Source organism: Pantherophis guttatus, chromosome 1 (assembly GCF_059756535.1).
Source record: "Pantherophis guttatus breed Tessera chromosome 1, ASM5975653v1, whole genome shotgun sequence".
Taxonomy (NCBI): domain Eukaryota; kingdom Metazoa; phylum Chordata; class Lepidosauria; order Squamata; family Colubridae; genus Pantherophis; species Pantherophis guttatus.
Window position 1 is genome coordinate 59,420,806 of NC_142063.1, and position 16,713 is coordinate 59,437,518.

Here is a 16,713-nt window from a genome sequence, read left to right on the forward strand (position 1 = left end):
TGAGGGATTCATCAAATCTGAATATTATTACAAAGCTTTCAGCCTTTTATTCGGAAACATCAACTTTAATATACCACATTCTTTTAACCCTGTATATAAGAACCACTTTATAATATGTATGTTCCCATTTTCATCCATATTTTCTTGTGGCTTATATCTTACCTAAATACTGCATCAACCAGCTGCAATTGAAAAATAAGAACTTTGGAAACCTATAAATGATCTCTATGAAGGATTGGTCACTTTTTATTATATACCTATTGAAAAGATGCATATATGAAAAAAGGATCCTAACCATTTATCTTACCAGATAGGTAAGTCCTACCACTTTCAGGATGGCTGGGAATTATGAGAAGTGTAGTCCCATCACTTTGGAGTGCAAAACTAGGGAAGATTTGCATCTTTTATTTTTTCAGGAATATACTCTCTGTGGACTTTAAAATATTTTTAAAAAAAGATAAACTCAGTAACTAAACCTATATACTCCTTACTTGTTATGAGTCCATTGGTCCACCAGGAATGACAAGAGGCCCACTCTTCAAAATCAACAACCTTCTGTCCTGTCATCACCCACAGTGAACAGAAGGAATACTCAGGCAATACCAATATCGTTTGGGAAGGGAGGAAGTTTCCAGATACAACAACAGAAGATGAGACTGCAGAAAATAAGCCATTCTTCCTCAGTATCAATGAGATTTCAGATGTGGCACAACATTGTCATTTTGTAGTAAATCTATATTTTTAGGTAGAAATTAGCAGTTGTACATTGTACGTAGATCAGTGGTGGGTTGCTCCCAGTTCTGTCTGGTTCTATAGAACTGGTAGTAAAACTGGCGGGAGGCTCCGCCCACCCGGCACATCATCATTGGTGATTTGCACATGTGCAGAAGCTTCTGCGCATGTGCGATTCCGCTGCAAACCGGTAGTAAAGGTAAGTGGAACCCACCCCTGACATGGATCTGTATTTTCCTTTATACTTTTGTTCAGTGTTGTAAACTATAGAAGTAGTCATCACTTAGTGACCACAATTGCAACCAACAATTCAGTTGTTTCACGAAACAGTCATTAAATGAAATTGCTACTGTACTTATGATCTAGTTTTCCTTTGCTTTGCTTCAAAGATTACTTTTTCATCATCATTGTAATGGCTTGCTAAATAAGGCAGTCACTAATAAAGACATACCTGTATAGCAGGAACTTGGAAACTAAGAAACTCTTTTGACCAACTGAGTTGTAATGCATGAAGGGGCAGTAAACCTCAGAGTGAGTCATTTTATGAGGGATATTTGTGTGTGTGTGTGTGTGTGAGAGAGAGAGAGAGATGGGAGGGAGGGAGGGAGGGAGGGAGGGAGAGAGATAATTCTGTTTGTTATGGGGAAAAGTAACTCAAGTGGAAAGTGGGCATTCAGAAAAAACAGATACTTTTCCTGGTTCTTATTAGTGCACAAAATGCTTGAAGATGACCTCTTCTGTGGTCTCCAAATGGGCATTTTAACAGGTGGAGACAGTAAGGGAATTATTCCAGGATGAGATTGTAGTTCAAAGTCCTCTTCCAATTTTACCAGAAGTAGCTGAACTTTCAGGACAGAAGGGTCACAGACAAAGTTGTTCCTAAAGGTCTACACAAAACCTGAGCGGCCCTTATAAATATTCAAATAATTATGGCAGATCCATGCAATATTCACATTTAGACAGATGTGGGTAAATGAGAGCCAGTTCTAAAAATTCCCCAGTAAACTTGTGTTTATTATGCCAGTTCTAATTATCATGCAATCTAGTGGCTTTAAGGCTTATGTTTTCTACACCACCAGGCATCACAAACATTAAAGCATTTTATACTGTCATTGTACATCAATGTTTGCACTTGGTTATACATATATACAGAAACGATTCACACCTTGCTATTTCTTTCTTTCAAATGAACGTAATTTTACTGTGAAAGCAACTTTTTAATAAATGTTATAAGAAATACAGCAAGGCACCATTTTTTTAAAAAATGTGGGGTTCTTTTCTGACTACCACCTCAAGAAGCATAGTAGAAAACCAAAATGTTTTATTTAATTTAGTACAATGTTAACAATTCTTAATATACAACACTACATAGCTGTTTCTTGAAGTGTTGCATAGTTTTGTTGTTGTTTTTTTAAGAAAAAGCAAAAGGATACATTTGTGTTTACTTTGTATAACCGGTTCTTTTGACTCAGGAGCAATTTTTTTCCTTTTTGCTGCAATCAAAATTTCCTTTCTAAAATACTTTCAATAAACAATATGGGTGTTGTACACATAAAATACCAAATTTGATACATAAAACAGGAGAATTAATGACATTTACAGTTCTGAAATGATGACTTGAAATGATCACAGAAACTGTGCAATTGCAAAATCATTAAAATATTAGTGGGTGAGATGTCATACAGAGGCATACACATTTGAAAAGAAAGTTGTTAAGAGGTAGCTTGGCATATAAACCCATATGAAAGAAAACGGTTTTGCTACAAAGCCAAATGATAACTGAAATTGCTCCAGCATATGCAACCTGGTTACAAAGCCAACATGTACAAATAACATTTGGAAAGAAAATTTATCTTGGGAGTCAAGTGTAACAAAAGACAGTGATACAATGGAATTAGAGGTCATCCCAGGGTTTAGAGGATAAGCCTACATCTGAAATGCAGCCAAGTTTCTAAAAGGAAAAGGGGAAATAAAAGGAAAGAAAAGTAAGAGCATGCTACATCAACTATAATTCCATTTGTAAAACACAATTTTCTCTAAAATAGCTACATTAGCTACTATATGATCTCACACCAGTGTCCTTACAGGTAAGTATATGCAAAAGCAGCTATGAACAGCAATTTTTTGTAGCTTATGGTTTAAATCAGAGTTATATCTTTTCATTGAAGTGGAAACCCTCATTGATTTTTATAAAACAAGATTTAGTTTCAAAAGGCACAGGGGAAATAATCAAGTTTGACCTTTTCCCTCAATCCCATCCTTTTAGGTATCTGTGAACATGCTTCCTCTACCTTCTGAAAGTGTATCAATCAATAGGTGCGTAAGACTCAATAAAGGCCATCCAACCAACCAATATAATCTGCAATCCTGAGCCTATTACATGGAAATAAGTCCTATTAAAATCAGTAGGATTCACTGTCAAATAATCCATTTAGGCTTGAGATTATATAAATATGGATATAATCCCAATTTATGTCTGTTTAAATAATGGTTCAAAATTATGATGTCTTCAGAAAAAGTGATTTATGACCTGCCCCTTGCACTTACAAATGTTGTCCCATCCCCACAATTACATAATTTGCAATTTGGGCACTTGGCAACAGCAACTATTTACAACTGCTTGCAGCATCCTGTGGACACATGATCATGGTTTGTGGCCTTTGCAGCTGGTTTCCTACAAAAAAAGTAAACTGGGGAAGCTTCATTTGCTTAATGATTGTGAAATTATTACAATTATTAAGTAAAGGTGTTTGTAAAATTACGTCTGCTCACTTTATGACTGCACTGACTGATGATGGAAATTCCAGTTTCAATTATTGATATGAGTCAAAGACTACGTGTATTTCTGATGCATTTTTTTTCAGTTTACAATTTAGAGTTAACCTGTGCAACAAAGAGCCAAAGCATAGGATGAAGATTATGAAAAAATAACTATTAGAATACAGCTAAGGGATTAGTACAAAGTACCTTATCACAACATTTCCAAGGAGGCACTCCAGCCTTGCATTTTATACTTTCCAAATTAAGTAAAAATATTTGGAGTTATCCAGTCACCTTCTTGTTTAATATTAATTAATGTTGTGGATTTCTCTCTCTCTCTCTTTGCACAAATTTGAAACAAATACAGGCCTATGATTTAAACATGAAACATGTGTTGCATATCTAGCCTCAACACCTTAAATGGGCTTTTAATAATATATTTTTTTAAAAAAAACAAACTATTTGAACTGTATGTAAGCTTTTTAAATATCTAAACTTATACATAGCTAAAACAATTAAATATGTCAACTTAATGTTAGAAATCAAACCATTGTGGTATTCCTTATATAAGCACTGAAGAAAAATTTACTACTTTGACAAAATATTGATTAAATCACAAAACAAACCAGGAAGTTAATCTACATCTGGTATTCCTTCATGATTTCTTGGAACTATATCACCATTTGGTAATAATCTCCTTGATTAAGGAGAATGGAAAATGTCTTTGGTTGGTTGTTCCAGTTCTGGCCACTTCTAGATCTTTCCTATCGGTTTGTGTAAACTTATTGGCATAGCTCAACGGTAGAATAGAAATGGCTTTAAGCATTGATCAATGATAGTACAAATAGTTTGCAGGCATGAGGTAATGAGCCTCTCTGACATCAAATCAAACTATTTTTAAAGTAAGAACAAATGATGATGATGATGATGATGATGATGATGATGATGATGATGATGATAATATCATCCCAGATCTTTGGGAAGAACTAGATAGGTGGATAAAAATGCCAAATTCAGTCTAACTATCTGTCTGACCATGTGACAAAACACAATATAGCAGGACAACATCAAGCACAATGAAGTTAAGAAGAAAGTCAGAAGTGAGTACATCATAAGAATAAAGAAAAACACCATCTAAGCAATTAACAATGAGGCAATTCCAATCATTGGATACACAGTTGGAATAGTGGACTGGACTCAAGCCACTGAACTAAAAATCCTGGATAGGAAGACCAAAAAAATAATGACAATGAATCATGCCCAAAGGTACTTTTCAAATCATGACCTGTATGATTGAGAATCTCCATAGACAATGAATCATGTCCTTAGTGGCGGTAGCAGTAGCGGTGGTGGCAGGAGGCTCCACCCACCCACCAAGACGTCATCAAAAACACTCTGCACATGCGCAGAAGTGCAGTGCGCTCCTGCATGCTACCAATAATGAACCGGTAGCGCCGGGATTTGAAACCCACTACTGCTACAAACACTGGCATTGCAAAATAGCAACAATGGTGCATTGGAATATCTGCAAGAAGTGCCATTTGCTTGCAAGCAAGAACTGGTAGAAAATAGACAAAGTAATTGAAAAAGAAGAAACTAAAGTGTTCTGGGACTTTAGAATTCAAACAGACAAGCACCTGTCACATAACACCCTGGACTTATCATTTGTCAATAAGAAAGATAAAAAAAAATCTAGATAGTGGATATTGCAGTACCTGAAGACAGCAGAATAGAAGAGAAAGAACTGGAGAAAATCACAAAATACAAAGACCTGCAAATAAAAATAAAATGACTATAGAAAAAGAAAGCAAAGATAGTATCAATAGTAATAGGTGTCTTGGGTGCAATCCAAAAACATCTGGAGCACCACTTCAACACCATCAGCATTGACAAAATCAGCATCAGTCAATTGCAAAAGGCAACTTTACTTGGAACAGCTTTTGTTGTGACAGTACCTTTAATATTATTAAACACTGCCTAGCCCAGATCCTTGGAAAGAATTTGATAGGTGGACAAAAATGCCAAATCCACTTCAAGAAGCCGGTTGACTGTGCAAGCAATCATCGTCATCATGATCATACTTAGTAGTAGCAATGATGGTAGGTTGGCAAGATCCAATTAAAGTTTAGGGTCTTAAATACTCATCACTAACCAATCCCAAAAAAATATCATTTGGGTGACTTTATAAACTAGAGCACAAGGTTTGGTCATGCTAAGCATAAGTCCTGTATCTGCAGTGCAATAGGATCAATAGAAAAGAAATAAATCTACATGGCCTAATACTAAAAAAAAAGAATAGGATGATGGGAACACCACAAATATAGTAGAACAAACAACACAAGAAAATTGCATGAAACACAAAGGAAATGTGAAATTTATCTTAAAAAATTGCTAATAATAAGAAGATTGAAGTAGGCCATCATGAAGTCTTTATACTGCCTAACCTTGGCTAGATGAATGAGATGTCTCGCCAGTTGGAAAAAGTTCAAATTTTTCCTGCATAGATGGTGCCTACCTTGTTGTTACTTTTGCCCTGTTATATTCTTATGTTTGGATCAATCAATTACACTAATAAAGATGATTTGATTTGAATGACTTGGCATCACCTTGTGAAGGAATTAGATGACAGATGGTGGGAAAAAACCTCTGTCTGACACATTAGTCAATCTCTGCAAATCAGAATAGAAAATACTGGACTGCATAAAAAATAATTGGTTCTGGTATAACTTCATTGTGCCTCAAAGAAAAAAGTATAGGAGGAAAAGGTTATGGACCATATTGATAGAAAAAGAAAGTGCCATGATAAATTTTCTTGATAAATCTTGCCTCCATGGAAAACAAAACCTTTGAACCTCCAGAGGAAACATATCTGTACAGTTATAAAGTCAGCAGCAGTCTGGATAAAACAGCAGAATTATCATTTACAGTACATAGAACTTTTTGAAGCTGCTGTCTCTTAATGGTCAATTTTATACCATACCCATAAAAGAGTGAGATTACAGCTTCGATATATGGTATTCAGCAGGAAAATATATTTGCTCACAACAGCTTTATTCTGGCTTGCAGCTGGAGCAGAAATCACATTAAATTAGTTGAGCTACGTTGGTAAATATGCATACTGTCACCTTTGCGTACTGGGTTTATTTTTAGGGTATACATATACCATAGATAATTTTTCTCTTAAGTATCTCAGCTTCACATAAAATCACACATTTTAATGAGCTTACAGCACAGGTGCTCCAAGAAAAAAAAATAATGGTGTTTGCCATTTATCTTTCAAATTAAATAATGTGTTTTTAAATAGTAACTTTTTTCATAATACACTTATGGGAACAACATTTATCTGTCACATTTTAAAAGATGTATTAGTAATAAATGTAAATTACCTTTGGAAAATCAGTAATTAGGCTCATCAAAAAATAAACAATCTGCCACCAAAAAGATAATCTTTAGCATAGTTAAGTATAATAACTGTTATTTGAATAAGTTAACAAATTAGGATAGATTGCTTCTAATTCATTTCCCATAGCATGAGAAATGAAGTTAAAGTATCAACTAAGCCCTCACAGTAGGGAGGAGGGATTTCAAGAATCTGGTGGGTAGCTTAGAGAGCCTGGGGTCTGGTGATGACTTGAGGAGCTGTGGATTTATGAGTTAGGGTAGGTACTTTTTATGTGAAGACCCCACAGCAATATCCTTGCTGAATTATATTACACCTTCATTAATTGACATTTAGAAGGCACCTCAGTGTGTATATAGCTTTGTATGCACCAAATTTCTACCTTTAGTGAAAGAGAAGCTTGTGTGGGCAATGAAAATTGGTGTACAATCACCAATAGGTGAATATTGAGCAAAGGCAAGGGTAGAAAATCTGTCAAGAGTTGCACTCTCTTGGGCTAAGTTGTTGTATGGAAGTGGGGCCAAACTAAGTATGCAGAGAAGTGTGCAGGCTTTGCTTGCTTTCTATCTCTTCATGGCACTTCCTTTTTCACTCTCTTTTCTAACACTCTTTTTTCTTCTTTCCCCTTTCTGTTGTCCTATTCTCAAAATAAGTTATTTGAGGAAGCCAGATTATTCTTGCCAGAAACCTAAGTGAATTCATCACAAAGCTTTTGAAATGGAGGCTGAAGGAGGTAGACCGCCCACTTCTGAATTAGAACACATCATTGTAACTCTAGAAAATATGTAATTTCCAGTATATTGTCCTGAAAATAAGAACTGCATCAGTTTCTTCTTTTGCTAATACACATTCCAATAATCTATTCATATTGGTTTGTAAAGGTGAACTACTTTCAGTAATAACTGCCATGTTTCTTAATTCCAGGAGTTCACATTCAGTTTTCTGGTTTTCTTGGGGGAAGGAACATTTTGATTAGGAGGTGTGGGGAAGCGTCCACTGAGAATTTGTATAGAGCCAATAAGTTGTTAAAGCTGACTTTGACTAGACAGTGCAATAAGCCAAAAGACAGCATAGAAATGTAGGCTACAATGGTAATACCAGTTTTCTTCAATTATTTGCCACCATTCAGCTCAAATTTAAATTTAAATAGACATGTATGCATAATTAATTTTATCAGAAAACAAATATGAGATTTAAAGCAATGCTGTAAAGATTATAGAATTGATGCCTATACATGGACAAGGCCAAATAATATTAATTTTAATGTTGACTTCATGTTATGTATATTGCTTTAGGCCCTAGTTAGGATTGAAATTTTAGCACATGAGGTGGGGCATCACAGGTTAGAACTCAAAATATTTTAAATAAGGTAAACTCAGCGCTGCTACGCTTAATAGGAAATAACGAGTGACATATATCTTTTTTTTCCTCCAGTGTATGTAATATAACCTCGATTCTGAATTTTATTTAAGGTTAAGTATTATATTTCAGGAAACCAAGCACAAATGTTTTCTAAATGAACCAATTAGAATTGGAAGGGGAGTTATAAGCAGTCCAGGTTGCAGTCACCAGGACCATGTGGTCACTCTTCCCCTGCCCTGTGCAAATTGCATCCATTTCAGCTTCCTCCCCTCCAAATCATTTTTTTTTAATCACAAGAGGAAGGAGGAGCACAGTCAATTGAAAAAAAAATACTAGTGGCTGTGGGGGTAGTGGCAGAAGTGAGTCCAGCAGATGTGAGGCAAACATCAGCTGGGGCAACCCTGGACAGCAGTGGTGGATGAATACATGGCTTCTTTATCGTGGCTGTGCTCTGCAGGGTGGCCAAAGGCAGAGAAGGAGGGAGCTGAAATGGAAGCAGTTTCTGCAGGGCAGAAGAATGTGACTGCAGGATGCTGTAACAATCATAAAAGTGGGCCACTTGCCAAGCATTCAAATTTTGATCATGTGACCACAGGGAAGTTGCAACAGTTGCCATTTTGAGGACTCATCATAAGTTCATTTTTTCAGCATCTTTGTAAGTTTGGATGATCATTAAAAGAATGGATGTAACCTGACTACTTGTAAAATGTAAGCTTAAATGAGCTTACATGAGCCGTGGTGGCGTCGTGGTTAGAGTGCAGTTCTGCAGGCTACTTCTGCTGACTGCCGACTGACTGCAATTTGGCAGTTCAAATCTCACCAGGCTTAAGGCTGACTCAGCCTTCCATCCTTCCAAGGTGGATAAAATGAGGACCCAAATTGTTGGGGGCAATATGCTGTCTCTGTAAACCGCTTAGAGAGGGCTGTAAAGTACTACGGAGCATTATATAGGTCTAAATGCTATTGCTATTAAATATCATTTTATTATTGTGAAAATAAATTCAAAAGGCACACATTATCTATTAAAACAGTCAACAGCAATACCACTTGTTTAATTATAAGGTCATGTCACTAATAATATTCAATTGTCAATATTTCAGTACATACCTGCTCATGAAATAACATGTATGTGTCCAGGGACAGTTGCATTCTATCTCTTTGCATTTATGTGCCTTTCTTTGTAAAGAGGCAGGAGTTTTTCTTCACATACAAGAGTTTTTGGATGTGGGTGCTTAATTTCTTTGCCTTTCAAGTGATCAGGTTTTAACTGAGTGGCTTTAACTAAGGCCTTTGGAGAAGTGACAAAATCTTCTTCAGATTTTGCAGTGCCAAAGGACTGACCTGGATGGTTTTCTATAGAGTCATTTGGAAAAGAATTCAAAACTGGATCTTTGTTAGAGGTCTCTTGATCAAGAGATTCATCAGGATAATTTTTTATATTCTCTGATCCTGTTTTACTAATAGTGCCTGGAGGATTTGTACCCATCTCCTTAGATAATAAAGAAAAGTCATTACAATTGGTGGGTGTTTGGTGTTCATCTATTAAATCCAAGTCCTTGTACTTGACCAAAGTTGCCTCAGCTTCATTAGGAGCAGTGTACAGCTTCTGTTCAACTCTTTCTTCCTCAGGACAGGCTTCAAAAAAGCATTCAATGTTTTCTGCAAAGTCCAGTGGAACCGGAGTACTGCTCTTTTCTTCAACATATTTAGTCACTTCCCCACAGTCACTATCATGAGAAGAGAGTGAAAGATAAGAATAAAAATCCCCCTTTCTAAGTTGGATTGGCCTGTGAGAATGTTCTAGAACCTTTTCTTTGATCTGGGCTAATGAATGTGGAACAGCTGGCTCACTTTCAGGCTGTGATTTGTTCTTCAAGGCTGTGGAAGCCATGTCAATTATCTCCATCACAAAATTATGCACTGAGCAATCTTCCCCATTTCTTTTATCAAAAGCAACTGATTCACAGTTGCAACATGAATCATGACTGCTAGCTGATGTGTTTTTTTCTGCTTCATTTGATTTTAAACATGCACAGCAATCACTAACAGGCTCACCAATTCCTGTTTTACTTTGTTGATAACTTGGAGGCAATGTTAGCAATGCTGTACCTGGTGTACTGTCTTCTTTGACATCTGAGTCAAATTCTGTGGTAAGATTTTTAATACCCTGGCCATCATACGGAATATGATTTTGATACTCTTTTTGAGGGCTGGTTGTATTTGGTAGTTGAACAGCTTCCTTACTGTTAATATGAGAATCTTTTGAACTATCAGTAAATGATTCACAGGCAAAATCTTCATTTTCATTCTCTTTCCCATCTAATGTACTAACAGTTATGGCAGATGTTGAAATATGTTGTCCATTTAGACTTTCTTGAGTAACTGCAACATTTCCATTCTCCATATCATCTACTAAGCGTTCTTGCAAAAGCTGAAAACCTTCATTTTTTGCTTGTCTTTTTGTCTCTGATGTACGATTCTCCAATACATTCTTCCTGTTGCCATTATTTTGTGAAAGCTTACATATGGAATCACTCAAAAATTGTTCAATGTTCAATGAATCTTTTGGTTTCAAAGTCTCACCACCTCTTAGCTCCTTACAGCCCTGAATTTCATCATCCACATGATGTTTCCTCTTCTCCTTTGTCAGATATAATTTAGGTCTAATCCAAGTGTGGAGTTCATTCTTAATGTAGTCAAGTCCTGACATTAAATTGGAGTTTTCATAAATATCCTCATCAGTTGCAATACTGGAATCATCATCTTCATCTTTCATGCCCAGCTCTTCCTCAGTCAAGGTGAGAGTAGAACTTGATAACAAATCACTATCATCTTCATCATCCGTGCAAGCGGAGGTACAGGAAACATTAACGATCATGCTAACGTTGATATCACTCTCGTCAGCAACAGACCGATTGAGGTGCTTTCTGAACGATGCATTTGAATCCAGTACTTTGTTTTTGTGCATTATAATATCTTCAGAGCAGAGAGACAGGTCATCACTGCTGCTTAGCTCAGTGAGAGAAGCAGGTGAATCTTCATTGATTGAGGAGGCAATATCCAGGGATACTTGGCCAGTCAAGGACATTCTTTGAGAAGTGCTTTGGAGGGTGATATCAGAGATGCTCCGCTTTATTTTTTGATCTAAAGGACTTTGGATATTTTCTAAGCGATTCAAAAGATCTAACGTCCTCTTACTGAGTTCTCCAACAGAATCACTACTTCCACTTAGGTCACCGGAGTCATTACCGCTAAAAAGATCTTCATTGCTCTTGTAGGGATTTAGCCAGCTCTCTAAGGAAGTGCTACGATTAAGACCATCTCCACTTCTAAAAACAGTTAAACCAAACAAATCACTTGTCAAAGAAAGGGAATCTAAAGAAGAGCTATGAGATAGAGTTGAAAGCACTTTCCCATTTGTTGTGTCACATAGTTTCTTTAAATCTTCCACAAACTCAGTGTGTTTAGGATCAGCATCATTCCAGTTGGTTGGTAAAGCAAGCTTTTCTGTACATGATTTTAACTCCCCAGGCTGATTTCCAGATATAAAAGGAACTTTGTCAAAATAAAAGCCATGAAGCAAGTTGCCCTGCTTGTGTGCTTTTTCTGACTGTGGTTGCTTTATCATCCGTGGTATCTTTAATTTTGAACCTTGAAGATATGAGTAGTCATAAAATGTAAAAGCATTGTGTTTTCCTTGTAATTCTTCTGCACTCACAGAATCATGATGGGCACCGTTGTCTACAGCTTTTGTTTTGTTACTGAACTTTGGTTCCGATGTAGTGACATTATCAAGGCTTTCTTCATCTTTCTGCTTAAAATTTTGTTTTATCACATCAACTATATTCCCTAAGTCAGAATCTGAAATATTAGGCACAGAATTATCTTGTGTTCCATCAGTATCAGGAAACAATTGGATTTCAGAGTTGCTGATAGCTTTTGGCTTTCTTTCACTGATTACTTTATTCTGACTTTCAGAATGCCTGGTAATGTTTCCGCTATGATACATATAATTCTGCGGTTTTGCCAATGTGGTGCTACCCATTAAATCTGGCAAATACTTTATAGATGATAAGGAAGAATCTTTATTTGTGCCTTTGTTTGCAATAGTTGAAGGTGTAAGAGTGGAATCATTGGATGTGTTTTTCATGAGAGAGATATGATTTTTTCTGGATAGTTCAACATCGTGGAGACTATATACTTGGTAGACCTTTGCGCCTGAAGAAGATGCCATTCTTTGATCACCGAGACTGTGTCCATGAATGTTAGGGGTTCCTTCTTGTTTTGGATTACCATTATCAGATACTTCAGGTGGAGAATTCAGCTTTGTGTCATCTTGTTTTGGTTCAGGTTCAGTAAACTCTTCATTAATACTAATTAACTTATTACTTATATCCATTTCATCCCATTCTAGAGCATCTTCATTTGTGCTATTTAGCTCCATTAAACCAGGATCAATAACATTCAGAGAGTCCTGTTTAAAAAAGAACAACAGAATTATTAGTTAAAGCAGAATTATTAAAAAGCAGAATTTTAATTCATAAATTTAACATAACTGGAACATTTAATAGGTAGAAAGCCTATTACTCATCAATATTATGGTGCAATTTGAAAGAAATACAGTAAATAAATATGAGACAATTCATAGAATACTGAGATTTGACACAGGAACCAAGTTCCAATTGATATTCAGGTATGAAGTTAGAGGTGGTAAGTGAGGAATCCAACAATGGGGAGTTCAACAGAGCCCCTAGACAAAACTTATTTAAGCAATTTAATTAAACTGATTTAAATAATTTAATTCCAATAAGTATAATATTTTTTTCTTTATCACCTTCTAGCTGATCATCATTAGAATGAAATTTACACTCATGAAACTAATGTTGGCTTAAACACACAATTATTGCTTTGGGGCATGGTACACTTACATTTTGCACATATCTCAGGGAGATAAGTAGCTCTCTTTTCAAATCTATCTGAACAATAGTTATACAAACAACTTAGTAGATCAAGAAAGAATTGGGCTGATGATGCATATCAAAAACAGTTCAGTTCAGTTATGTCACATGCAGTATTCCCCGCTAATGGTGAGGAATATGGTGGCACATTGCAGTCAGTATGCCAGAAGCCCAACTAAAGGCCAGATTTACTCCAAGAATTCTCAAGCTATTTTATATCTTTCAAGTCAATATACTGTTGCTGACATCCCATCAACTAGACGATATATGCAGTATACCGATCCACATTCAATATGCTTTATTCATAATGAAAGAACTATATCAAGTCCCCATTACAATCCATCAAATCTAGATTTTACATTCTGCAACATGAGTAGATCATAAAGAGCAATCAGGCTGCTTAATGCTTGTGTGCCAGACAGGTTCTTATATCAGTTCTCTAGTTTCCGTATATTCAGCTGGGCAGAATATTTATTTGAATTTCTGTTTGGTTGCTCGTAAAAGCAGCATTCAAGAAATTATAAGTAATAAATCTGTAAAGCAATCCTTTGATTGCATTAGTTTCATATGTTGCTAGCTTTAAAAATATTCTGGAAAGTTATTGAATAATGATGCAAGATTTTAAAAAGTTGTCTTCCAATTCACATTTGTCCAACATTTAATTACACATATCCTTTTTTAATATTTTAGAAGTATACTCAACTGTGAACAAAAAGCAGATTGTATACTACAATGATTAAATAAAACTAAAAACTTCATCTATACCACTTTTTTTGACCTTATAATCAAAATGGTATACTGGAGATTGGAATAAAGATGCATTTCTAATTTTCATTTATCAACTTTTAGTCTATCATGTAATTGCTAAAATTTAAAAAAACAAAACCGTATCTTAAATATGTATAAATAGAGGGGAGACCATATGTTTCAGTAGAGTTGGTCTTCCATAATTCTCAGTTAACATAGTCATTAACTGTAGGAATCCTGGGGTGGGAGGGTTGTAGCTAGAAATGTCAGATTTATCTGACAAATTTCTTTTCAAGTAATAAGAACTCTGGCAAAATACAATATGTCATTCACAAAATCCACAAGGACTTAAATATTTCTCAGCTCAAATTTCATTTAAAAATATATTTCAAAAATGAATATATCAAGGCAAAGAATAATACATGATTCACACAAAATATGTAAAGGAAATAAAAATACAGTATTACTGCAGACTGAATATGGAAAGAACTATACATCTCTGATTGTTGTCCAACACATCTGGAAGGCACCTGGATATAAAAAGTTGGTAAAGGATTTCAAGGTTTTAAACTATCTACATAAAAGCTCCATAGTTAGCTCTAAAATGATATCACTGGAGTGCATCCTTTATTCAAAACGTATATGTCACAAGCAACTTCCATACACTTTAAAACTAATAGCCTTCTGTAAATTCCATAGAGTTTGTGAATTATTACTCGGTCTCTTCTCAAATATGAAATATTTGTTTCTTTGGTTGGGAAGATAACATTTGGACTGTAAATCAGATGTTGCCAGCTTTATTTATTCTTCTCGTTATAAAAATTCAACAATGCAAGTCCCACAATGATGTAATTTTAGCTCACATATCTTAACTGTAGATCCACTTTAATATAAAGCTTTTTTTTGTCTCTTATATCATTTAAACAATGTAAACTTTTAAAAGATAAATAAAAAGATCCAGCCTCAGCAACAAAATTTTGTTGTAACCCACATTAGTGTTTCATTTGCTTTCACAGGATCAAGCAAGCTATTAAAGGGGGACGGAAGTATGATACAAAGTTTGGACTGCAGGACTGCCCTTATCGCATCATAAATATGTTAAATGTAGTCGCTTCTTGATACTGTAAATGAAGCACAGAGGATTGGCACGGCCTCCTGAAGTCTGTGTTGAATGAAGCCTGAAGAAAGCTCATGCTGTGAATAAGGAATCAAATACATGGACAACAACACCTGGCTGAATGAAGCTGAACTGGATTAATTTTGGACTAAAATATTGCATGAAGCCACATTCTCAACCAAATATGGTTTTAACTGGGTTTTTCTCTCTTCAGCTTTTATGGAAATAGTTGATGCAAACTAAATCAGAATATCCTGTTTGCTTTGGCATACTATTTTAAAGTAAAAAAAAGCAGAGGTAGTGCACCTATAATTCTTCGCATTTACAATGAGAAATTGAAATCATGACGTTTCTTTTTTATTATAGTATCCCATTTGATTCTGGAAGAATTCAGAATTTAGTAGAACACATTAGAAGTCATAAAATGAATAAATAATACTGAAATTGCTATTATTTAAATGTATTTATTATTTGTCATTTATTTATTTGGCAGATTTATATGCCACCCTTCTCCCGTAGGACTGGGGGCGGCTCACAACAATAAAACAACCCGACAATAGATATAAATTAAATAATATTAAAACCAATTAAAATCCCCAAATCCTCAAATTAAAATCCACAGCAGATCAGGGAAGTTGCTGAAAGAGCCATGTCTTTAGGTCGGCTCGGAAGGTGCGGAGGTCAGGGGCCGTCCGGAGCCCGGTGGGCAACCCATTCCAGAGGGTCAGTGTGACCACAGAGAACGCCCTCATCCTGGGGACTGCCAGCCAACACTGTCTGGCCAAGGGGACCCGGAGGAGGGCAGCACTATGTGAGTGCACTGGGCGGTGGGAGGCCTGCAAATACCCCGCAATACCCCGGGCCCATGCCATGAAGGGCTTTATAGGTGAGTACCAGCACCTTGAAGCGGATCCAGAGGACCACCGGCAATCAGTGCAGCTCGTGCGAGAGTGGTGTTATATGGGAGTAGCGGGACACACCCGTAACTACTCGCGCGGCCACGTTCTGGACCAGTTGGAGCCTCCGGGTGCACCCAAGGACAGCCCCATGTAGAGGGCATTGCAGTAATCCAACCGAGAGATAATGAGAGCATGAGTGACAGTACGGAGGGCGTCCCTGTCTAGAAAAGGGCGTAACTGGCACACCAGGCGAATCTGTGCAAATGCCCCCCTTGTCACGGCCATTAGATGGTCCACTAAAAACAGCCATGAATCAAGGAGGACACCAAGATTATGAACCCTTTCCGAGGGAGCAAGACACTCCCCTCCCGTCAACAATGATGGGGGAGCTAAATCATGGGACGCCGGTATCCACAGCCACTCTGTCTTGGAGGAGTTGAGCCTGAGCCTGTTCCTATCCATCCAGACCCGTACCGCCTCCAGGCACTTAGACATCACAGAAAGGGCATCCCTGGATTGGTCCGGGGTGGAGATGTAAAGTTGGGTATCATCAGCGTACTGATGATACCGCAACCCGAAACCACAAATTACCTCACCCAGAGGCTTCATATAGATGTTGAAGAGCAGGGGGGAGAGAACTGACCCCTGCGGTACCCCACAAGTGAGAGGCCTCAGGGAGGATCTCTGACCCTCCGCCCAAACAAACTATGTACAGCCTGAGAGGTAGGAGGAGAATCA

At 36.7% G+C, this 16,713-nt stretch overlaps 1 protein-coding gene across 4 annotated transcripts in view; it reads right to left on the minus strand.

Annotated features, from left to right (window-relative positions):
- Positions 1-1,725: 1,725 nt before the first annotated feature.
- Positions 1,726-16,713, minus strand: part of AKAP6 (A-kinase anchoring protein 6) — a 260,229-nt gene continuing 245,241 nt past the window's right edge. For all 4 annotated transcript variants that reach the window (XM_034417989.3, XM_034417990.3, XM_034417988.3 and 1 more), the window contains 2 exons: positions 9,362-12,728; positions 1,726-2,683 (listed from right to left, as the gene is read on the minus strand). In XM_034417989.3, coding sequence (XP_034273880.3) covers positions 9,405-12,728 — 3,324 coding nt within the window. In that variant the 3' untranslated portion in view covers positions 1,726-2,683; positions 9,362-9,404. The remainder of the gene's footprint in view (positions 2,684-9,361; positions 12,729-16,713) is intronic.